The 25400-nt window shown below is 39.8% G+C and overlaps 1 protein-coding gene across 9 annotated transcripts in view; it reads right to left on the minus strand.

The window, feature by feature from the left end:
- The window catches only part of CDADC1 (cytidine and dCMP deaminase domain containing 1), a 74834-nt gene extending 58590 nt beyond the window's left edge, over positions 1-16244 (minus strand). For 3 of the 9 annotated variants that reach the window (XR_002824141.1, XR_002824140.1, XM_004376574.2), the window contains exons 1-4: positions 16028-16244; positions 13434-13531; positions 5771-5845; positions 1346-1523 (exon numbers count right to left, since the gene is read on the minus strand). Coding sequence is in view for 7 of the 9 variants with exons in the window: in XM_004376574.2 (XP_004376631.1) it covers positions 1346-1523; positions 5771-5845; positions 13434-13531; positions 16028-16109 (433 nt within the window). In the remaining 2 variants the exon portion in view is untranslated. Of the gene's footprint in view, positions 1-1345; positions 5172-5466; positions 5488-5770; positions 5846-13433; positions 13532-16027 lie in introns of those variants that run through there. The other 6 variants (XM_023731554.1, XM_023731553.1, XM_023731557.1 and 3 more) reach the window with 6 other exon arrangements.
- Between the last annotated feature and the right edge of the window lie 9156 nt (positions 16245-25400).

Genomic DNA, 25400 nt, shown 5'->3' on the forward strand with positions numbered 1-25400 from the left:
CTTCAAATACTCATTGCAAGCCAGGAGGCTTCTAACCATGTGTCTATTTCTACTGGAAGTTCTTCCCATTTGTAGCTCAAGGGCACTGCCCTCGCCAAAAATCTGATCATTACTCTTAAGATTCAGATGTAAATAAAAACAGTTCTTGCTCAAAACAGGTCTAGGAACTCTGATCTATAGGATAAAGCCCAAAGTCCATACAGTTTTTCACAGTTCTACACTAGAGGCTCAACCTATCATTATAACTCACTGCCATTATTTGCCAGAATAATCTTCCATTTCAAACACTGACCCCTAGAGAACCTTGCTTCTTACAACTCAGTAACTCCACACGTGCTGTTCCCCCGACCAGTAGTGTGTTCTTCCTCCTCTACATTTGACCCATCAAAATCCAGCATAAGCCCTAGCCCTTCAAGACAACGCCAACCTGCAAGGACCACCATGTCTCCTCTGGGCTCCTATCAGTTACAGCCTGAATCACTCGTTTGATACTAGATAACATGTGAATGTTAAATTGTTGTTCTGGCCCCAAGTAACACCTTGAGGGAAAGGATTAGGAACCATATTAGTCTTTTTTTCAATCTGCCACAGTGCGTATGTACAAGACACATATTTTTAAATGAAACAATGGTCTGCAAACTCACCTAACAGCAAAACAGAATCATAAACACAAAGAGGTTTAGTGAGTAGCATGGTGTGACTGAGATGGACAACTAGACAGTGAAAATGTGTGCTCCTCCTTCCACAGTGCAGACGCTTATTAATATCCATGCAGTAGTCACTGACAGGCAGCAGACAATGGGAGACAGCTGCCCAGCAAGGGACGACAGCCCCACAATGGATATGAACAGAAATGACACATGCCACTTCCAGGCCAAGGTTTTTAAGAAGTATGTGTGCGCCTTCTCTACTCTCTCCCTTGGTCTTCCTCAGGAGGTACAGAAGTCAAGGCCCTAGGGGATGACAACAGCATTGAGACAGAAGATGCCTAGACCCATGGATCAACCACGTGGAGAAGAGCTGCCTACTCTTCAGCAGTGCCTGTACTGACTGGATCATTACACGGTGACAAACACCTGGTCTATTAAGCCACTAAAATTCTGAGGTTTATTTGTTATAGCAGCTAGCATTAGTCTACTAGTACACTTGAGGTCATTTAACTAGTTAGTGGCAGAGATGAGACTGGAATCCATGTCTTCTGAATCTTCCTCTTATAGTGTAGCAAACTATCTTTAGACATGTATTTATATTTCAAAATTATCTCTGTGCATTTAGGCAATTTACTCCCATTGACTGTTCTCAGACAAATGCTATTAATCCCTAATAAAGCCTTATCCACACTTACCATTTACAATCATTTTCAAACAAGCAGAACATGGTTTTCTGGAAAAATAAAGATCACAGTTTTTCAGTCTTGACCCATGTTTAATAAGAGCAATTTGTCCGGCATGCAAATCTTCACTAGAACAGTGGAGACCAACAATTTTCATGTTTTTCACCACCACAAGACCAGTTCTCTTCACCTACATTAAAATACAAAATAATAATTTATTAGTTATAACAGCTAAAGATCATATCATGGCTTACACTGGATTTATTAATAAAAGTTTTGTTTAGCTCTTTATCTAAACACAGTTTGAACAAAAGCACATTTCTCATTAGGTCCAAAAAGTTACTGAAAATTTAGTGTTGACTTTATATTAGACATTTTCTAAACCTAGCCTCTCTTAACCCAACAATTAAGCATGTAATTATCATTAATTTTTCCTAGGAAACAATGACTACATTTTAATCTAGTAAAGGGCAAGAATCAAGTCAATCTGACTTGTTTCTAGATATAGCATCTCATGTAGGACTCTTCAGTGTTAAGCTTCTAGACAGTAATAAGGAAAACTTTGGAAAACCTTCTGATTTTATATATGGATAAGTGGAGCCCAGAGAGTTTACACGACTTTGTGAAAGATCAAAGAGGTAAAAGGCAGAGCTAAAGCAGAGGTCATATTAAATTTTAAAATATTTTAAATATTGACAAAATAAAAGTAATTCTCAACTCTTTTCTAAAAACCAGTTCTACCAATCTTTAGCAATACGGCAGCCTAGACTAATATGGTTGGGTCCCATCTACTACCAATATATAGATAATTTATAACAAAGAAAAATGTTTTTAAATGCACAGTCGGGCTCAAAACAAAGGAAGACAGACTGTCAGGTATCAGAAAGTAAGAGAAGAGTCAAAGCCAGAGCAGTAAGCTTGAGCTATCTTAGCAGTACTCCACAGGTAGGAAAGTGGGTTAACTCAGATTTAAGCCCTGAAGGCTGGGATTCTAAAGAGTTCTAATGGATCGCTCTCTCTCTTTATTGTTGTAAAAATACAAATAACACAACATTTGCCAATTCAACATTTTTCACATGTACAATTCAATGAAATCAATTACAGCAATCATGTTGTGCAACGATCACGGACATCCATTGCCACAGTTTCCATCCCTATCAACAGAAACTCAATGCTAGCTAAACAAAGTTTCCTCCTCTCCCCTTCCCTCCTGCTCCTGGTAAAATCTTCAATGGCTCCATATTATCTATAATAGGAATTATAAGTCAGTTGGACACAAGTGATAAAATGTATGCCCAATCTGTGTGCTTATACTGTGGTCTCTATATATTTGACTATCCTAAGTGTTTCATTTAGTGAAATCATACACTGATTGTCCTTTTGTGATTGACTTAGTTCATTCAGCACAATGTTTTCAATATTCATCCAGAGTGTAGCATGTATTAGGACTTCATTTCTCTTTATGGCAGAGTAATATTCCATTGCGTGTATATACTACATTTGTTTTGAATCTCTCTTTAAGTCAAAGTTTTCTGTTACTTTGAACCTAAAGCATCCTAACTTAATACAAATACTAATTAGAAAAAGAAAAAGCTGGTGTTAATACATTAATTTCAGATAAAACAGACTAAGGTAAAAATCAGTTCTACGTAAGGCACAAAACAGTCTATGCTGTTTTTGCAGGCAAAAGACTGGAGCAGCCAAAGAGTAGGCACAAGTCTCAGGAATACACACCTGATCCTTGGGCTCAGGACTGGTTGTCGCGACGTGAGGAAAACTTAGGCTGAGAACTGGGTATCTGTTATTACTCACCCCCTTCCAAAAGATTTTACTCTGTAGTTATCCCCAATAGAATATATCTGAAATCGCTTTAAGAATCAGACCAAAGGTATATTAACTAAAATAGTCAAGTTTCAGTTTCAGTTGTTAGTATAAACGTTCCAAACTATGGAGAATGAAACATCATCAAATGCCTAAAAAGAAGGAATAGAGGTTTCATGGAATTCCCTTTCTGAGTCAACGAACCATCTGCTAAACTATAAGTACATTTAAAAGGAATACAAAAATCTTTCCCTTACAAAATACGTATCTAAGAAAAGATCTAAAATATGAAAGATCTACAGTATCTATACAGAGTTTTAAAATAAGCTTTATATTTATCTTGAATTTGTGAACTCTTTTCTCCTTTCCCCCTCCTTATCTCAAAACTCCTTAGGAATTTTATCTTTCTCAAATACAAAGTGTATGTTATTATCTACTTTTGAATACTTCCAGCAAGTTTTTAAAAAATTGTCACTTTGGAAAAGAACTGATGATGCCTTATTAAAAAATCCTGGTGCTCGACCTCATTTTGTTGTTGCTGTTGTCAGCCCCAACTCATGACAACCCCATGCACAATGGAACGAACACTGCCCAATTAAACCGAACTAATTGTGACCAGTGGAAATGGCTGCAGATGAATGATTTTAGCCTTAGATTTTCTAAGTAGTTAAGCGGATAGAAATAAAACCAGAAACAATGACCTCAAAACATTTTTTAAAAAATTGTTCCTAATAAATGGGAAGCATACTCACCTATTTATTTTTTATTAGAACAATCATTTCGGCCAAGTTTACTTATCATTTTCCTGTCTAGAGTCCTAAAAGGGTAAAAACCTCAAGAAGAACTAAACTTGTAATTTTTTTTTTCATTTTGCTTCTAACTAAGGCTAAAATATCAAGTTTGAGACAAAATTTTTTCCATCTCAGACTTAAATAAAAAGCCTAAATTGTATTCCATTTTGGCATTTCCACTTACTGTAACCCATGGAAAACTAAATATTTTCAGTGAATCACTGTTCTGGATCCTGATTTTGCTTCACTTCACTATTATCTTGGTAAGCTGCCTATGTAACACTAGTCACAGAGTTTTCCATTAAAGCAGGGGATAAAGAGGACAGTCTATTTTGTATGCGAACTAGTACATTTACTTAAACGGTGCTTGATTTTTTTTTGCCTTTCTTATAATGAACACTGCTGAATATTTGAGATAAACTATTTCTATATTCTTTTTGGGTATTTTAGAGACTCACCCTCAGAACTAATTAGGAAATCTCCAGGAATGTACATCAGAATCGTCGAGGTAACGTTTAGACCCCACTCCAGACCCAGTGAATCAGAATCTCTGGAAAACTCAAACAATTAAAGTAACAAGGAAAAACTATGCAATATTAAAAAGAACAAGGTACAGCTTGTCAGGTCTGGGCTTTGATTTGATCCTACTTACAAGTAAATAAGTTAGTCTGTTACTGCTTCATGGATGCTGGCAGAAAGCATGAGATTCCTGCGTCAGAGACAAAAGACTTTATTACAGCACAGCAAGCAGTAACAGAATCATGTTTGTGACGGTTCCCCTTGCCTGCAAGCACCACAAGGACAAGGCAGATGGGCCCAGGTGGATGCCTGGACACCCAGTGGGTTGTGTTATAGGAGAGGAGCACCAAGCTTGGGAATCCTGTTATTTTATAACAAGCAGTAAGAAAACTTGCTATCTACCCTAAAGGGAGACATTGCCTCATCCCTCAAAGTTGCTTACTGCAAACACAACTCTGACAAATGGCCAGGTAAAAACATGTCAGGGCCTTGCATTCTTGGCATACCTAGCTGGATGTGTAGGAGCATCTGATAACCAATACAGTCTATCTGAACTAATAATGTAAGGTGTTAAATTTGATGAAAAAGTAGATGGTGCCTGGCTACCACTACCTACCACTCTGACAGGGATCACAATAGAGAGTCCTGGACACAAAAAACAAAGACCAGACTTACTGGTCTGACAGAGACTAGAGAAACCCCCAAGACTAAGGCCCCCAGACACTCTGCTAACTCAGAACTGAAACCACTCTCAAAGCCCACTTTTCAGACAAAGATTAAACAGCCCTACAAAATAAACAATAACACACGTGAGGAACATGCTTCTCAGTTCAATCAAACATATGAGATCAAATGGGCAACTCCTGCCCAAAAGCAAGACGGGAAGGCAGGAAGGGACAGGAAAACTAGACAAATGGACACAGGGAAGTCGGTCTGGAAAGGGGGAGAGTGCTGTCACATTGTGGGGATTTTAACCAATGTCACAAAACAATATGTACATACATTTTTGAATGAGAAACTAACTTGAGCTGTAAACTTTCACCTAAAGCACAATTAAAAAAAAAAAAGTTAAACTTGAAAACTAACAAAAAAAAAGGTAAGATACAGGAGTATACGTATAGAATAATCCCATCTGTATTTTTTTTTTTTTAAATGGGCGAGATATAGTCAGTCTCGTAAATACACAGGAAATTTGTATAAGAGTATATAAGAAACTCTCTTGTAAGTGGAAATGGGGAACTTTCCATTCCTTTTGTTTTGTTACTACAAACGTGTATTTTTTTTTTCTTAAATCATAAAAATTCACCTGCTTTTTGTCAGTAGGTACTCTGGTCCTGTCTTCATTATCTCCTAAGGATCCATGCTTTCCCTCTTCCTTTTTCTGGTTAAAAGGAAATTAAGGGAAAAAAAAAAAGATTAGTTTCTGAGACATATGATTAATTCAATTTTCCACACTTAAAGGCAGGTTTCCTTGGCTTTGGACATATTAATTTTTTTCCTGGATGAAATCCTGCATTGGCTTCCCACTTTGCTCAGGATCAAGTTTGACTACTTAGCCTAGTAAATAAACCAAAAAACCCCACCGCTGTCGAGTTGTTTCCAACTCATAGTGACCCATAGGGTTTCCAAGGTTGTAAATCTCTACAGAAGCAGACTGCCATATCTTTCTCCCGAGAAGCCGCTGGTGGTTTCAAACTGCCGGCCTTACGGCTAGCAGTCAGTCTCTTTAACCACTGTGCAACTAGGGCTCCTTAATATAGTAAGTAAGGACTTTATAATCTGGCCCCTGCAGACTTGTCCAAGAAATAGTAGGATTGGAAATCGTGGTCTGAAAATAAAATTCTGTAGTTTAAGATTTCAGAGTTGGAGTCATTTTGGCATGAAAAAGTTCAGAGTATGACCATGACTATGAGTGACTAAAGTGGAACAGAGATAAACTAACTGGAATTGAGACCAAGGAACAATGTAGAAAAGGTATTAGCTATGGATTGTGGTAGGCAGAATGACGCCTGCCAAAAATGTCCACATTACAATCCTTGGAACCTGTGAATATGTTATATTACATGCTGAGGGGGAATTAAGGTTGCAGATGGAAGGAGGGCTGCTAATTAGCTGACCTTAAAAACAAAGGCATTAACCTGGATTATCCAGAGGGGCCTCAATATAATCACCAGGGTCTTTGTAAGTGAAAGAGGGGGGCAGGAGAGTCAATGCCAGAGTGATACAGCATGAGGAAGACTGAACCAGTCCTTTTGGGCTTTGAGGATAGGAGGGATCTATGAGCCAAGGAATGTAGGCAGCCCCTAGAAGCTGCAAAAGGCAAGAAAACGGATTGCTCCCTAGTGCCTCCACAAGGAACACAGCCCTGCCCAACAGCTTGATTTTAGCCCAGTGAGACCCATTTCAGACTTCTGACCTCTAGAACTATAAGATAACAGATTTGTGTTGTTTTGAGCCACCAAGTTAATGGTACAATTCTTGTTATTCATGGCAATTATGTGCTACACAGTCCCCACGAACACTGCATTAGTAAAGCCTTCTTCAACCTCGGCAGGGAATTTTTTGCAGCTCTTGCATGCACATGTGTGCGAATGACTGTGCGAATATCCATAGAGTATTTTTAGCAAATAGGCGAATTATGGAATCTGGAATCCACAAATAATGAGGGTCAACTGTAATTTGTTACAGCAATAGGAAATTAGTACAGGAACGTCCATAAGTATCCCCTAAAAATGAAACTTGAAGTAGAAAGAAAGCTTTGAGTCAGGGGCCAAAGTCCTTTATATATCAAGTCAATAAATATGTGCCAACCACATGTGCCAACCATAGTCAAGGTGCAGCCCTTATACAGTGTATGGTTTGTGAACACAGGAAAGTGACTAAGAAGTCAGTAGATGATTAAGACAGGGAGGGGTTAATGGTGATGATAGAACAGATTTTATTTTGTAAGCCCCCAAATTAAGTGGGATATTTATAAATTGGTCAAATTTTGAAAGTTGCAGTGGGAAACTTGGTGGATGTTGACCTCTTAGTTTTATGAAACAGGGGCTGGATGCTAGAAAAGGAGCAAGCTCCAAGGAGAGATTAAAAGAAAAATTAGGTCCTGGGAAAGAGGTTTCTGTCCAAGCAGAACAGAAAATGGAGGGAGTGATGGTGTTGTTAGTAAATGGTGGCAGTGGGGGTGGCAGTGGTGGTGACAATTTGTATGAGTGAGAACAGGAACAGTACCTAACATTTACTGAGTATTTACCATGTATTGGGCCCTAAACTATCTCATTTAATTCTCACCACTTTATAAGGCAGCTACTATTGTTGCCATTTCACAAATGAAGAAATTTTGGCTGAGAGAGGTAACTCGACCACGGTCACACAGATAAAAAATGGATACGCTAGGATCTAAGTCCAAAATCTGTTGTCCTAACCATGTTACATGGTTTGTTCTGGAAAAGTACGGTAAGGTCCGTTAGCATGAAAATAAGGTACCAGAGGACACGATGGGAAGAGCTGGGAAAGAGGAACAATATGAGAAATGTAGAGAAAAATTAGAGAACAACGCAGTTATTCAAATTCTTATACCTAAAGTAATATTTAGGCAACTTAGATAAGTCTAACTTAAACTAAAATGAAAACTAAGAGCCAGTAGAAGAGAAATATTTTAAAACAGCAGCAATTTCCACAGTGGTTGATTTCTACACCAAAATTTTTAATTCATTGTTTTTTCCCCCAGAAGTTTTGTAAATACTCTGCTCATAAATAATTACTCTTTCCCACTCATTTATCTAGATTTGTACTGAATTCTTAGAAATTCTCGGTCTTTATACTCAATGTATACCTTGTTGAACAATCCTTAAAGAGGACCCATACAACACAAATATTTGTCAGCACTGAAAAACCAAGGTGTCAATTATATTTGGAGGTAGTTGTAAGTTAATAATACATTAAAGCCAATAAAAATTACAACTTAAATGTCCAATAATAACGTAATTGATATGGTACAAGGAGCCTTGGTGGCACAGTGGTTACATGCTTGGCTGCTAATTGAAAAGTCAGCAGTTTGAATCCACCAGCCACTCCACAGGAGAAAGACGTGGCAGTCTGCTTCCGTAAAGATTACAGCCTTGGAAATCCTACGGGGCAGTTCTACTGTCCTACAGGGTGGCTATGAGTAGGAATCAACTCGATGGCAACAGGTTTAGATATGGTATATCCATGTAATGGACTGTTAGGTAATTGTTACAATGATAATAACAAACACACATATAGCACATAGCATGTGCTAGGCATGACTCTAAAAACTTTTAACAGATACTAACTCTCATAACAGTCCCACTTACTATGTACTAGTGACATTCCATTTTACAGATGAGGAAGCTGACACAAAGAAGTAACATAACTTATGTTACACAACCAGTAATTTATAACTAGGGTCAGGATTTGAAGCCAGGCAGCCTGGCTACAAAACCACTGGCCACTTTTAAACCACTAGACTAAGTGGCCCTTCCAATGTTAATAATAACATTACAGCATAAGCATTTTCCTATGATAAATGAGAAGAGCAGGACTCAAAATGATCTCAAATAAGTAAAAGAAACAGATGAAAAAGACTGGAAGAAATAATACAAAAATGTCAACAGTCTATAGGTGGTGGAATTATGAGGAATTTTTTTCTTCTGTCCATTTCATAAATAATAAACATGTATTACTTTAGTAACTCATAAAAATACTGCATTTTAAAAAGACATAAGTCTGGTAAAATGTCAAAGGCAAAACCTCCAATATGATTACAAGTCAAATGGCATCCTTAGAGTTTCTGTGACTTACTTGGTATAGCAAAAGCAGAGCAAAGATTTTTAACTGAAACTTATTACTGTAGCTTAAAGAACATTATTCTTCTCTTGATAGGGAAAAGATCTTACTGAACTCTATGAACATCATGTATAATTAATTCTGGAAAAAGTACACTACAGAAAATGGTAAAGAAATATGAGGCACAAAAATAAGGTATTATCTTAAAGAACTCAGTATTTCCCCAAGTATAAACAAAATGGCAACACAGAAATAAAATCCAGGTGTATTCCTATTGCATAATTAAAAATTAGTAGCATGACAGCAGTCCAGGGACAAGGACTAGAAGGCAGAAGGGGACAGGAAAGCTGGTGATAGGGAACCCAAGGTTGAGTAAGGACAGTGTTGACATGTAGTGGGGTTCTTAACCATTGTCATAGGGCAATATGTGTACTAACTGTTAAATGAGAAACTATTTTGTTCCGTAAACCTTCATCTAAAGTGAGAATAGCAGCACAACTAGAAGAACGTAATCGACGTCACTGAATTGTACATGCAGAAGTTTTTGAAATGGTGTATCTTTGGCTATGTATATTTTCACCAAAAAAAAATGTCCTCTCAGTTCAAGAAGGGAGCGTGTTGACATGCTGTGGGGTTGTTAACCAATGTCATAAAACAATATGTGTACTGACTGTTTAATGAGAAAATATTTGTTCTGTAAACCTTCACCTAAAGTACAATAAAAAAAAAAAAATTAGTAGCATGGAAACCGTAGTAGTATAGAAAATGTCAAATACAAAATTCTATTTCTGCTATGACTGAAGCTACCTGCAAAATTACATATGGATATTAAGTAGTACAAAAAGGGAACCTGGGGGCAGGAGGAGGCATAAATAGTATGACTCTCTTTAAATACTGCAGGTAACATAGTAGGCCAAGTCTTCTTCAATTTCAATAATTTTGCACAATAAAGAATACTACAAAGGAGAGTACAACATGCTCCTTTTCATTTTGTGCTCCTCCCCCACACGATCACTGGTATGGCTTCTCTGCAATGGCCCTGACATCAGCAGAACTAATGACATTACCATCCACTTGTGTTACTGACAAGGAGCCCTGGTGGCACAGTGGTTAAAGTGCTTGGCAGCTAATCGAACGGTCAAACCCACCAGCTCGAACCCATCAGCTGCTCAACAGGAGAAAGATGTAGCAGTCTGCTTCAGTAAAGATTATAGCCCTGGAAACCCTATGGGGCAGTTAGTTCTACTCTGCCCTATAGGGTTGCTATGAGTCAGAACCGCCTCAATGGCAGTGGGTTTTGGTTACTGACATTAGATATACAAGTTGCTGATAACCTACAAATAATCATGCCCTAAATATTTGGTAAATTTGCTTTTTTTGAAATTTAAAACACATTTTTTCATATAAACAATGTTAAAAATGATAGTCAAGTTCCCAAGCAAACCCACAAAGGCCTATTTAACCCATAAGTAATCATGAGTAATCCTGAGGATCCCCCGGGCCAAGTGCCTGAGTCTCAAGGCCTGAGAGTAAGAAACAGAGGTGGAGGCCTCCCCAAGACCCTGGTTTGACAGCTGTGCCCTACTAGACGTGGGTGTGGGAGTGCAGCTGCAAAGACACTAACGCAGAGAACAGCAGCAGGGCAAGCTCTCCGACCAGGATATAAGAGAGATAACCTTTCATATGTACTGATCAATTCTTTTCCCAGGTCAGCCGGCACTTCTAAAACATGAATTTGTTTTGTTTTGATACCTTTTGTACTCATTTCTACATCTGTTATAATTTTTCAGTTTAAAACCCTTAACTAGACGTGGGTATGAGTCAGATTTCTCAATAAGATTTCAAATAAAATATTTAAACTCAAAAAACAAAAAAAAAGAATACTGATTGCTTTAATTTTCAAAACTTCTTTGGTGTCTGCCAGATGAAGGAACATGATGGCCAGGAAATCTGTGAGTCACTCTGGGAAAACGTGGAGTCACAAACCTGATCTTCTGTCAAACAAGTCATAAAGTTTCACAAAATCTTGTTACTCATGTAGTTTTATAACTCTGAAATCTACATGGTGCTATTTTTATTAAAATGCTAACTGAAAGCCTTACTCTCAGTTATTTCTTCAGGCTACATAGTTTTCTCTATAAAGTATGAAGTGGTAGGGTGCGAATTATTTGCAAACAAACCTCAGGAATTAGTTGTCCACTGACTTCATTCTTAATAGAACTTAAACATCATCATCTTGTACCTGTCTGTCTAAAAGGAATACAGGCTATATCCTTAGTTTATATACATATATATATAAACACACACACACACGTCCATTAAAATGAGATCAAATTTGGATATTTAAAAAAAAAACTCATTCAAAATTAGTCTCAGTCTCTAAGGAGCCCATTTTTTCCCCCAAGCTCAGCTAATTAAAGAATTTTTTAAAAGTCTAGAATATCTATTTGCTTCTAATGTGCCTCTTCAAGATAAATTTTATCTGTAAAAAAACAAAACAAAAAAATCCCCACAGCTTGGGAATCTACTTACATAAATAATACTAAACTATTAAGAAACAGAATAAAAGAACTTCAAAATCCACTGAGGGAAATGCAGAGCTTTTTCAAAGCCATGAATGAAATGTGGAGCCAGAGTGGGATTGAAGGGTGTGGAGAAATGGGGAAAACAATGCGTAACATTTTTAATAATACCTTAAAACCAAACCCATTGCCATCGAGTCGATTCCGATTCATAGTGACCCTATAGGACAGAGTAGAACTGTCCCATGGGGTTTCCAAGCAGCGCCTGGTGGATTCAAACTGGCAATCTTTAGGGTTAGCAGCCGATCTCCACTATTCATAAAACATTTCACATAAGAATTGGGGGAGAAAACTACTCTAAGAGGCATCATTTTATCATGGAAAGTGAATTCCCTTGCTCCCTGTTAAAATTCCTCCATGTAATCCCAATAGTTACAGAATAAAAATCTAAACCCCTTCCAAGACATACAATGCTTTTTATGACCTAATATCTAGCTACATCCCAAGCTCATTTCAGTCTCCTTCCTCCGCCCAGGCCTCCGGCGTGAGGACCTTCAGTTCTCTCACTCCTCCCAGCCTTTCCATATATAGGTAGTCTCTTGGCTTGGCAAATGCTTAAAAAAAAACAAAAAAAAAAAAAACGGAGGATAAGTATCAAAATGTTAACAGTGGTCAGAATGGTCAGAAGTCATGGGTATTTTCTCCCCTTTTATCCTGTTTGGAAAAAATGTCTTAAATGCTTAACTTAACATTATTGTCCATAATATGACCTTTGATCCCCTAAACATTAATGACAACACTCTAAACTTCCAAATCTACCCGAGCCAAAATGGTGAGCACTCAGCAGCATGCCATTCCAAGAATGGAGGAAAATCATGAGAGTGTAGCATCTTGTCACCGTAAAGGTGGGAGAAAGAAAAGATGTAGGATGTACATACTTCCAATACATTGATTGGCTTTTAAATAATTATTCTTACTATACATCCCTAACCTGTATTGATCATCTCTAATCAAATGATCAGAGACTTACATGGAACAAGAAACCAATTAGCACTCAAAGATTACCTGTTACAATAGACGCTTAAGGGGTATACCAAGTAACATAAGACGTGGTCTCTATAGGCAATTTATAATTTGGTGGAAGAGGAAAAACTAGCTAGATGAAACATCAACAATATACAACTGAGTGATAAAGTATGTGGCATAGACAATAATCTTATAGGCTAAACCAGTATATAAGAAATACCATTAATACCTGATAAACATTACACAGTTGGAGCCCTGGTGGTGCAGTGGTTAAGACCTACCATGTGCTACGGCTGCTAACTAAAAAAAAAGGTTGGCAGTTCAAATCCACCAGCCGCTCCTTGGAAACCCTAAGGGACAGTTCTACTCTGTCCTATCAGGTCACTATGAGTCGGAATCGACCCGATGGCAACAGGTTTGGTTTTTTTTCCATTCTATTTTAGACTGGAAAGATGAGGTATTATAGCTATGAGTTACAAATGTCACTCTAAATTTTACAGGTATTTTTAAAATCTTATGATTTGTTAAGTTTGTTTTTCAGTGTGACAGAAACTGCAGCAATAAAATCAAATTTTAGGCCTCAGGGGAAAAAGTACCCAAGGAAACAAATTTTACCTGAGATTTGTGTCTTTGGGTTTCTGCGACTGGGAAGAGCTCCATCCAGAGACTGAGCAGAGTGAAAAGGTTGACTTTAGAAAGCCTTGGTATGTGACCTACAAAAGAGAGGCCACACACTTTAAAATTTTACTGATGACGAAAATAGGAACTTCTTAGCTCAAGGCCACCTGGGTGCTGCTGCCTTAGCCTAGCTGTACTAGCGGGAGGCAGAGAAAAAGGATCAGAGGACAAGAGAACCAGTGAGATTTCTTAGGGGACCAGCTTTCACTCACTTGCGGCGACCTCCTGCGGCATTTTCCAAAGTTGGGCCCTCTTTCTCCAGAAAAAAAATGGTACAACTGATAAACATAGCTCTGGGAACCATTTAAAGGAAGTTGTGAAAAGTCCTTGCACCAACGTTGTTGTGAAACAAGCTTGGGGCGGGGGGGGGCTGTGATGAGGCATGGCTACAAGGGCAGTGATTAGAACACGACACTAAAAACGCTGTGACTCTGCTGGTGGGATTGCAAAATGATACAACCATTAATGATATGATGCTTCCTTAGAAAGCTAGAAATAGAAATACCATATGATCCAGCAATCCCACTCCTAGGAATATATCCTAGAGAAATAAGAGTCATCACTCGAATAGACATATGCACACCCATGTTCATGGCAGCATTGTTCACAATAGCAAAAAGATGGAAACAACCTAGATGCCCATCAACAGATGAATGGATAAACAAACTATGGTACAGATACACAATGGAGTACTATGCAACGAGAAAGAACAATGATGAATCTGTGAAGTATCTCATAACATGGATGAAACCGGAGAACATTATGCTGAGCGAAATAAGTCAATCACAAAAGGACAAATATTGTATGAGGCCGCTACTGTAAAAACTCATGAAAAGGTTTACACACAAAAAGTAACAATCTTTCTTTGTTACGAAGGAGGGGAGGGGTGGGAAGGGGAAATACTAAATAGACAACGGATAAGTGGTAACTTTGGTAAGACAGTACACAATACTGGGGAAGCCAGCACAACTTGTACAAGGCAAGGTCATGGAAGCTCCATAGACACATCCAAACTCCAAGGGACTGAATTGCTGGGCTGAGGGCTGTGGGGACCAAGGTCTCGAACACATCTAGCTCAATTGGAATAATATGGTTTATAAAGAAAATGTTCTACATTCTACGTTGGTGAGTAGTGTCTGGCATCTTAAAGGCCTGTGAGCAGCCATCTAAGATACTCCACTGGTCTCATCTCTTCGGGAGCAAGGGAGAATGAAAAAAACAAGATACAAGGGAAAGATTAGTCCAAAGGACTAATGGACCACAACTACCACAGCCTCCACCAGACTGAGTCCAGTACAACTAGATGGTGTCCAGCTACCACCACTGACTGCTCAGACAGGGATCACAATAGAGGGTCCCAGACAGAGCTGGAGAAAAACGTAGAACAAAATTCTAACTCACAGAAAAAGACCAGACTTACTGGCCCGACAGAGACTGGAGAAACCCCGAATCGCCCCCAGACACCCTTTTAGCTCAGTAATGAAGTCACTCCCAGGGTTCACCCTTCAGCCAAAGATTAGACGACCCCATAAAACAAAACGAGACTAATGGGGCACAACAGTCCCGGGACAAGGACTAGAAGGCAGGAGGTGGCACGAAAACTGGTAATAGGGAACCCAAAGTCAAGAAGGGAGAGTGTTGACTTGCCATGGGGTTGTTAACCAATATCATAAAACAATACACGTACTGTTTAATGAGAAACTATTTAGTTCTGTAAACCTTCATCTAAAGTACAATAAAAAAAAAAAGAAAGAAAGAAAGGAATCTCGGCAAAAAAAAAAAAAAAAAAAAAATGCTGTGACCTTCGAGGATCAGCTGCCTTCGAGTTGTGGTATTGGCAAAGAATACTGAACATACCATGGACTGCCAAAAGAAGGAACAAATCTGTCTTGGAAGAAGTGTGGCCAGAATGCTCCTTACAAGCGAGGATGGCCACACTTCACCTCACATACTCTGGACAAGTTATCAGGAGGGATCAGTCCCTGGAGAAGGACATCACGCTTGGTAAAGTAGAGGGTCAGCAAAAAAGAGGAAGACTCTCAAGGAGATGGGCTGACATAATGGCTGCAATAATGGGCTTAAGCATAACAACTGTGAGGATGGCGCAGGACCCGCAGTGTTTCGTTCTGTTGTACGTAGGGTCGCTATGAGTCCCAACCGACTCCACCGCACCTAACAACAATTCGAGGGTAAAGCAGCTCAAATACAGAAAAGTGCCGCGTGCGTTTAACTTCGAAATCTAGGAACAACGCGGTTTGGAAAACTCCTTCAGGCTCCTCAATTCTCCCATCCCAGCTTTAGGTCCCGGGAGGAAAAATAAAGGGGGCAACAAGCGCGACTTCAAAAACCGCTGCGGCAAGGCCGAGGAGCCCCGGGAGCAGAGGCGGGAAGCGCCAAGGGCGGGGACGAGACATCTAGGAGCAGTGGGGCGGGCGAGGAGGAGCTGGCAGGAAACCCGGAATTAAAAAGCGGGAGACGGAAAGGGCAGAGCGAAAGGCTGGGCTGGCGGGAGCAGGGTCCGAGGCACTCACCGCTCATACTGCCAGTCTGGGTGCTGACTGACTGCCCGGCCCCCGCGCTCTCCAGATTTTGCATCTGCCCTGCTTCTTTCATCTCAACCCTAGCGACCTCTGCTGCCCAGGAAACCGCTCTCTGTCAGGCATGATCTTGGCCCCAGCGGCTCCCCGTCTCGCCGCCTGACAGCAACTGTAAAGCAAAGTCCAACTCGGCGCAGCCAGCTGTCGTAGCAAACCCGACCGCCACTTCCGGGCGTCTTGTGAGACGTCAGAGCGAGGCGTGGCACAGGGTTCCCCTCAGGCGGCCGGCTGATGGGTATGAGGCCCTGAGTTACAAATCCTTTGAGGCTTGTATTTGGTTGTTTTCGCTGGTTTTGCCGAAGTCAGGTCACTTGAGGCTGTCTTGGCTTGGGGTCCCGAGTTTCGCAGATTATGATGGGGTTATGAGGACTGCGCAGATTTGAGAGGTTTGGTGACAGAGCGAAGGAGAATTGAAATGGATACTTGCCCCATTCTGCCAGGGTCAAGGTCTTACAGAAACTGGGGGCGAAGGGAAAGCGAGCAGGGCAGTTGCTGATTAAACACATTAAGACATTAAAAGGTGGAACTGTGATTGTGAGAAAAGTAGGTAGGAAAAAATAGCAAGTGGACCCTGGAAAATCTAAGTAGTCTGACGTGGATTTGTGCCCAGGGCATTTTTTTTTTAAGTGTCCCAAACCAAAAACCAAATCCGTTGCCCGATTCTGACTCACAGTGACCCTGTAGGACAGAGTAGAACTGCCTCATAGGGTTTCCAAGGAGCAGCTGGTGGATTCAAACTGGCAACCTTTTGGTTAGCAGCCCACCTCTTAACCACTGCACAACCAGGGCTCCTCCCAGGGATGACTTGAAATGAAGCCCTTCCCACACCGGTGACTCAGCCCTTTTTCTACTACCAACTGTGTTACCACAGACAGAAAAGCAAGATAAACTGCTCCCAGAACGTTTAAGCAAAGGCTAGATGTTAGGAAAATTACAACATTGTGTAAACGACTGAGTGAGAACCTTCGGTGTTGATGAGTACGGATGTGGTTCATTGATTTTCACTGCTGTACAGGTAGTCCCCGACTTAGACAAGGGGGTTCCCTTCTGATGACGCCTTTGTAAATTCGTTCTGACTGTAAACTGAATACCTCATTTAAAAAAAAGAACTTGTATTATTATTCCCTTTTATTAGTAGTGTCTTAATCTGATCTTTGTCTTTCGGGGTTGGAAACATTACATATAAACTTACAGATATATTTTAATGCATACATACATACATAAAAAAATACACACCTCCGTTAAAAAAATGGCATTTTGTCAGTTGCAGTAGATTAACTCCATTTGTGGAAGGTCCTGGATCATGTGGATTATCCTTGGGAACGGAGATGGTGTTTTGAGTCAGAAAATTAGTTGTCTGTATGGTCCCTTTACGCACTGCAACATTGTATGTAGTACCTATTACTGATGATAAGATGTAAAAAAAAAAAAAAAAAAAAGGACGGTCACAAGTGTGGTTTATCAAATCTGGCAAGGTTCGTGGGCTTGTACTCACTCTGGATCCTATAGCTGGCTCCTGTTCACCTGACCTCCGGCTCTTGGCACTTGAGCTAGCAGCTTACCTGCAATGTGGCCTACCCATCTAGATTCCTAGATCTTTGCAGCCTGTGAGCAAGAGCCCTGCTCCCTCACCTGCCAGTCTTGGGTTCGCCAGCCCCTACAGCTGTGTGAATCAGGAGACGCCTTGAATACATCATAAATTGAGGATTACCTGTATAGTATTTCTTTGTAGGTATATACCATAATTTGTCCATGTTTGAGTCAAAAGATATTCGGACCATCTCCAGCTTTTTGATATTGCAAACAATGGTACTATTTTTGTATATGTCTCTTGTTCATATGCAAGATTTTCTTTAGGGCCTATACCTAGGAATAGAATTCTTGGGTTGTTATTGTTAAATTTTCTATTGTTAAAACAAAAAGCGTTTTAAGCCAATACACCTTCTCCTCACTTATCCACTTTCTCTTTATCCAACATTTCACATTTACAACGATAGTAAAAAATCTATCTGACTAATTTGTACATTAATGACATACATCTGACAGTAATGAATGTCGAGGTACTAGGCAAGGGTAACACTGGCTGTGATGATTAAAGTTATGTGTCACCTTGGCTGGGCCATGGTTCTCAGTGGTTTGGCAGTTATGTAATGATGTAGTCATCCTACATTTTCACAGAATGCCAATTTCACATAATGACCTGGTCTTTGGAACCAGGTCAATAAGTGATGAGAGGGTCTAATAGAAATTGATAGAAGTTTATTGAATATACAAGTTGCAAGTCAGGGTGACATTTCGACTAGAGTGTCAAAAATGTTCTGAAGATGAGAAGAACTTCCAAAAGTCTTATAACAAATCTTATCAGCATTGCCATGGAAAAAAGAATGGGAACAGAACTGATAAATTTGTGGTCAGGAAGGATTTTCTCTTCTTTTTTTTTGAGGTGAGCAGCAACGGTTTTATTATATATCGATATATCGATATATAGGAGACAGAGTGGAGTAGATTCCTCCAAAAAACCCATCTCCCCAACTGGAGATTGGCCGAAGGCTTTCACAGGGACAGATTATGGGTCTTAGAAGTTTGTGTTAGTTCCCCCTTGAGGGGGTCATGTCTCAGACGAGTTGATCTTTTACTGGTATTCTTGGGGGTTATCTGGCAACATCCTGGTTTTCTTGTTACAAGATGGGTGCTTTGTTTGGTTTTTCATTCTTATATCATTATCATTTGTTTTCCACCCTCCAAGGAGGAACATCAGTTAATCTTAAACCTTTTGTAGAGACTGGAACCAGAGGGAAAGACAAGATCATGAGACAATGTGGTGGTTAGCAATGAGGAGTAAATAATAGTGAGCTGGACCTATGCAGCCTCTTCAGGAAGGATTTTCATATAGCATTGTCTTGAAGAACAATTAAAATATTACTGATTTACCCTAAACATAGCTCCCAGTCTGACCTTTGGGAGTCTGTTTTCCAAAACTGACTGAATTCTTCAAAAGAGCACAATGCCCAAGGCAAATGGTCTTGCTAGTTTATCTAGAGCATTGTTTGACTCAAAAGTGGCTTATAGGAACCGTTTTTTCCAAGGCTCAGAATTCAAAAGGACACCTACGGGCAATGGGGTGTGTGGGTTATACCAACTCCCATGAAAGTCAGAAATCTACATTCCGGGAAAATTAAAGCGACTTTGTCACTATATCATAGTGAAGTTTTCAAAGGGATTGGACCAATTTACACAGCTCTATATCCCCACCATGGTCCCTGGGTGGCACAAATGATTTGCATTTGGCTACTAATCAAAAGGTGGTGGTTTGAATCCACCCAGCAGCACCATGGAAGAAAGGCTTAGTGATCTGTTTCTGAAAAGATGACTGCCAAGAAAACCCTATGGAACTCAGTTCTACTCTGTAACACATGGGGTCACTATGAGTAAGAATCAACCCAACAGGAATGGGTTTGGTTTTGGTATATCCCCACCAGTTCTTGGTATTGTTAGACTTTTAATGTTTGCCTATCTAACTGGTGTAAAATGGTATCCTGTGGTTTTGAGTTCCCCTGATTTCTGCCTAGGTTGAACATCTTATCATATGTATTCTGCACCATTGGTTTATTAGTATATGCCTGTGTTCAGTACAGTGACTTTATACTAAATCTTTATTTCTAGTAGGGCAAATAACTGCCCCTTCCCCCCACCCCCCAAAAAAAAAAAACCCACTTGTTTTCTACAGGAATATCTTGGCTATTCTTATGGCTAGAATCATATAATTGTCACATTCCTCAACAAAATTCGGGAATTTTGATTGGAAGTGCACTGAATTTGTAGATCAATTTGAGATACGTAGGCTTCCCAACCAAGAATGGGAGTCCCTGGGTGGCACAAACAGTTAAGCACTCAGCTACTAACTGAAGGGTTGGTGGTTTGAATCCACCCAGAGATCCCTCGGAAGAAAGGCTTGACAATCGACCTCAGAAAGGTCATAGCCATTGAAAACCCTATGGAGTGCAGTTCTACTCTACAACACATGGAGTCACCATGAGTCAGAATTGACTTGACGACAAATGGTGGTATCCGTGAACATCGTGTATTTGTGTACTTGGGTTTTTCAAAAGGTTTTATAACTTTTCTCCATAAAGATTTTGCATATATTTTGTAAGATTTAATACTAGTGTTTTTGTTGTAACTGTAAGTGACATCTTTTTAAAAATTACATTTCGGTGTCACTAATATACAGAAATGCAAGTGATTATTATATATTTACCTTATATTGAGCAATCTCACTAAACTTATAATTCTAATACTTTAGTTTCGTTTTTTAGATAGAAAACTGTATCACTACAAATAATGACAATTTTATTTCTTTCTTTCTAATTCTCCAAACTAAGATCATTTTTTTTTTGTCTTACTGAACTCTGAGATATCTAGGGAAAATTTTTTTTTTTTAATTGTACTTCAGGTGAAGGTTTATAGAACAAATAGTTTCTCATGAAATAGTAGTACACGTATTGTTTTATGACATTGGTTAACAACCCCACGACATGTCAACCCTCTCCCTTCTCAACCTTTTTTTTTTTTTTTTGGTGAAAATATACATAGCCAAAGATACACCATTTCAAAAATTTCTACATCATAGTTCAGTGACATCGACTATGCTCTTCCAGTTGTGCTGCTATTCTCACTTTAGATGAAGGTTTACAGAACAAAATAGTTTCTCATTAAACAGTACACATGTTGCCCTATGACAATGGTTAACAACCTCACAACACATCAACAATATCCTTACTCAACCTCGGGTTCCCTATCACCAGCTTTCCTGTCCCGTTCTGCCTTCTAGTCCTTGTCCCTGGACTGCTGTGCCTCATTAGTCCCATTTGGTTTTATGGGGCTGTGCACTCCCCAGCTGAACGGTGAACCTCGGAAGTGACTTCAACACTGAGCTAAAAGGGTGCCTGGGGGCCATATTCTCGGGGTTTCTCCAGTCTCCTTTAGGCCAGTAAATCTGGTCTTTTTTTTTTGTGAGTTAGAATTTTGTTCTACATCCTTCTCCAGCTCTGTCCAGAACCCTCTATTGTGATCCCTGTCAGAGCAGTCAGTGGTGGTAGCTGGACACCATCTAGCTGTACTGGACTCAGTCTGGTGGAGGCCATGGTAGCTGTGGTCCATTAGTCGTTCGGACTAATCGTTCCTTTGTATCCTGTGCTCTTCACTCTCCCTTGCTCCCGAAGAGATGAGACCAGTGGAGTATCTTAGATGGCAGCTCACGGGCTTTTAAGACCCCAGGCACTACTCACCAACGCAGAATGTAGAACATTGCCTTTATAAACTGTGTTATGACAGTTTACCTAGAAGTTCCCCGAGACCATGGTCCCCATAGCCCTCCACCCAACAATTCAGTCCCTCAGGGAGTTTAGCTGTGTCTATGGAGCTTCCATGACCTTTCCTTGTACAAGTTGTGCTGGTTTCCCCAGTATTGTGTACTGTCTCACCCTTCACCCAAGATACCAATTATCTATTGCCTATTTAGTATTTCCCTCCAACCCCTTCCATCCCTGGTAACCAACAAAGATTGTTACTTTTTGTGTGTGAACTTTTTCATGGGTTTTTACAATAGAGGTCTCACACAATATTTGTCTTTTTGTGACTGACTTATTTCACTCAGCATAATGTCCTCCAGTTTCATCCATGTTATGAAATGCTTCACAGATATTGTTCTTTCTCGTTGCATAGTACTCCATTGTGTGTATGTACCATTGTTTATCCATTCATCTGTTGATGGGCATCTAGGTTGTTTCTAGGGAGATATTGAATAGAGGTTATGGTAACAAGCATCCTTTCTTTCCTTGACTTTAAAGGAAATGATTTTAATGTTAAACTTTAAAGTAAGGTTTTTGCTGTAGGCTTTTGATAGATGCCCTTTTCAGGCTATGCAAATTCCTATTACTGCTTTTTTGTTTTTGTTTTTTAAATCAGATGTTGAACTTTGTCAAATGTTCATGGTAGATGGCTCTTATCGGCTTAAGAAAAGTCTTAACCAGCTTGCTGAGGATTATTATCATGAATGGGTATTGAGTTTTATCAAATGCATTCTCTGCATCTATTAATATGACCCTGTAGTTTTTCTCATTTAATCAGTTAATGTAGTGAATTATATTAATAGATTGCTTAATGTAAAACCAGCCTTGTATCCCTTTGATAAACCCATTGTGGTCATGATGTGTTATTTTTTTTATCCATTGCTGGATTAAATTTGCTAATATTTTAATTAATATTTTTGCACTGTCAGTTTCTTGGTTTTCACAATGCACTGTGATTATATAAGCCATTATCTTTGCAGAATCTGGGTGAAAGGTATATAGGAACTCTCTGTATTATTTTTGCAACTTTTTGTGAGTCATATTAAATGCCTTCCAAAACACACACGCACACACACGTATCTTTTAAGTCCAGGAGTCAAGATCTGCCCTTATATCAACTATTAGCATTTTATTGCTCACTTACCTCTTTCTGGATTTGTAATGCAATGTCAGGAATTGCCTAAATTCATAACAGATAAGAATCAGGATCAGCATAAAACTGGTTCCTAAGAGGCAGAGGTCAAATATATCTCTGTCTTCAAACTTCTCCATGATTTCTGACACCAGCTGCTTCCCCCATGGCACTCTCTCTTTCTCTGTGGGGTTTGATAATTCATTGCAACAACCACGTAGAACTCACAGTTATGTGCTTTATTCCGGAAGTAACAGGAACAACTCAGGATCAGGAAGCACACAGGCAGGGTCTGAAAGTCTCCCCTGAAGTGGAAAGCACATCCCTCCCGTCTTCAGTGCAGGACATCTTCCAACTAGGACAGCTTTTTCAGCTGTTCTCTGCCATCAGGCCTCTCTGCTGCTAACTGGCCCACCTCGTGGCCAGTGTAACAGCCTGCTCAGCTCTCTTACCTGCTCTCTGCTGACACTCAGCTGCCAGCTCTGCTACCAGGCCTTTTCCACGCTTCTCACCACCAGCTCTGCCACTGGGCCCCTTGCGGGCCTCTAACCATCTTAAGTGTTATAGCCCTTGAGACCTATTACAGCTCTTTTAGGTGGTTCCCCACAAGGAACCCTGTACAAACCATTTCACTCCAGGCACTTCTTGATCTTGAGGTTTCCTCCTTACCCCTAAAAACCTCTGTGGGGTTGGCTGCTTATATAAGAATACTCTTTGTCAATTTCAAGGCATAGCCCTCCCAACAGGACGACAAACTGACCAATCCCTATGGTGGACTTCAAGTCACTCAATCCTATTGGGTGATTTTACACACCACCTTGCAACTAGTAAACCAACCAGTACCTACCATGTGAATAAAATAGACCAGTTACAGGGCAGACTGCAGCCCAATAAATCATTTTTGGCAGAATTACAAACCCAGGACCAGAAAGGCCATATATACTAGAGAAACCCATTGTACTGCAGGATTCCTGTTCTTATTTAATTTTCAGTCCTTTAGTATTTCAGAGTAGTTTAAATATTCAGGCTTTACTTTCTTGCTGCTCAGCCATATATTATCCAGTATTTTTCGGTGTTTTGTAGCAGAAATGTTTGTTCAGTTATCTTATTCACAATATTACTGGAAAGAAGAGTTCTGCAAGGAGGAATAAAAGGACTAAAAAGGATTGTAACTAGATGTCTTAGGCTGAGTTCTCTAGAGAAGCAAAACCAGTGAAGAGTATATATATAGAGAGAGAGAGAGAGAGAAAAAGAGAGGTTGATTTATCTCAAAGAAATGGCTCATGCTTTTGTAGAGGCTGGCAAGTGCCAAGTCCACAGGTCAGGCATCAGGCTGGAAGCTTCTCCAGACTCACGAAGCTGCAGGAGCTGATGAACCCAAGATTGGCAGGTCACATGGTAGGATGCTGGCTCACAGACTGTGGAAGCTGACTAATCCAGGATTAGCAGGCAATATGGCAGGCGGCTGGCTCAAGTCCCAAGAACCAGAGGTCAGATGATGACAAGCTAGATGGACAGCTCAGAGCAACTGAGTCTTGTAACAGCCAGCTTGATCAATAAAATGGTTTTAAATTCAACAAATAGCAAGTAGAAAGGCTTAGGTGTCACGTGTTGTTGTTGTTAGGTGCCGTCCAGTCGATTCCAACTCATAATGACCCTATGTACAACAGAATGAAATGCTGCCCAGTCCTGCGCCATCCTTACAACCATTGCTATGCTTGAGCCCATTGTTGCAGCCACTGTGTCAGTCCATCTTATTGAAGGTCTTCCTCTTTTTCTACTTTACCAAGCATGATGTCCTTCTCCAGAGACCAGTCCCTCCTGGTAACATGTCCAAAGACATGAGATGAAGTCTTCCCATCCTTGCTTCCAAGAAGCATCCTGGCTGTACTTCTTCCAAGTCAAATTTATTCGTTCTTCTGGAAGTCCATGTATATTCAATATTCTTTGGCAACACCGTAATTCAAAGGTGTCAGTTCTTCAGTCTTACATATTCATTGTCCAGCTTTTCCATGCATATGAGGCGATTGAAAATACCATGGCTTGGTTAATGCAAAAATCCTCAACAATATTCTAGCCAATAGAATTCAGCAACATATCAAAAAAATAATTCACCATGATCAAGTGGGATTTATACCAGGTATGCAGGGAGGCTTCAACATTAGAAAAACAATCAATGTAATCCATCACATTAATAAAACAAAAGACAAGAAAAACATGATCTTATCAATCGATGCAGAAAAGGCATTTGACAAAGTCCAACACCCGTTCATGATAAAAACTCTCAACAAAATAGGAATAGAAGGGAAATTCCTCAATATAATTAATGACATTTATACAAAGCCAATAGCCAACATCATACTAAATGGGGAGAGTTTGAAAGCATTCCCCTTGAGAATGGGAACCCGAACAGGATGCCCTTTATCACCACTCTTATTCAACATTGTGCTGGAGGTCCTAGCCAGAGCAATTAGGCTAGAAAAGAAATTTAGGACATCCACATTGGTAGGGAAAAAGTCAAAGTATCTCTGTTTGCAGATGATATGATCTTGTACACAGAAAACCCCAAAGAATCCCCAAAAAAACTACTGGAACTAATCGAAGATTTCAGCAAAGTTTCAGGATACGAGATAAACCTACAAAAATCAGTTGGATTCCTTTACACCAACAAAGAGAACCTCGAAGAGGAAATCACCAAATCAATACCATTTATGATAGCCCCCAAGAAGATAAAATACTTCGGAATAAATCTAACCAGAGATGTAAAAGACCTATACAATGGAAACTACAAGACACTACTGCAAGAAACCAAAAGAGACCTCCA

Source organism: Trichechus manatus, unplaced genomic scaffold (genome assembly GCF_000243295.1).
Source record: "Trichechus manatus latirostris isolate Lorelei unplaced genomic scaffold, TriManLat1.0 scaffold00044, whole genome shotgun sequence".
Lineage (NCBI taxonomy): Eukaryota > Metazoa > Chordata > Mammalia > Sirenia > Trichechidae > Trichechus > Trichechus manatus.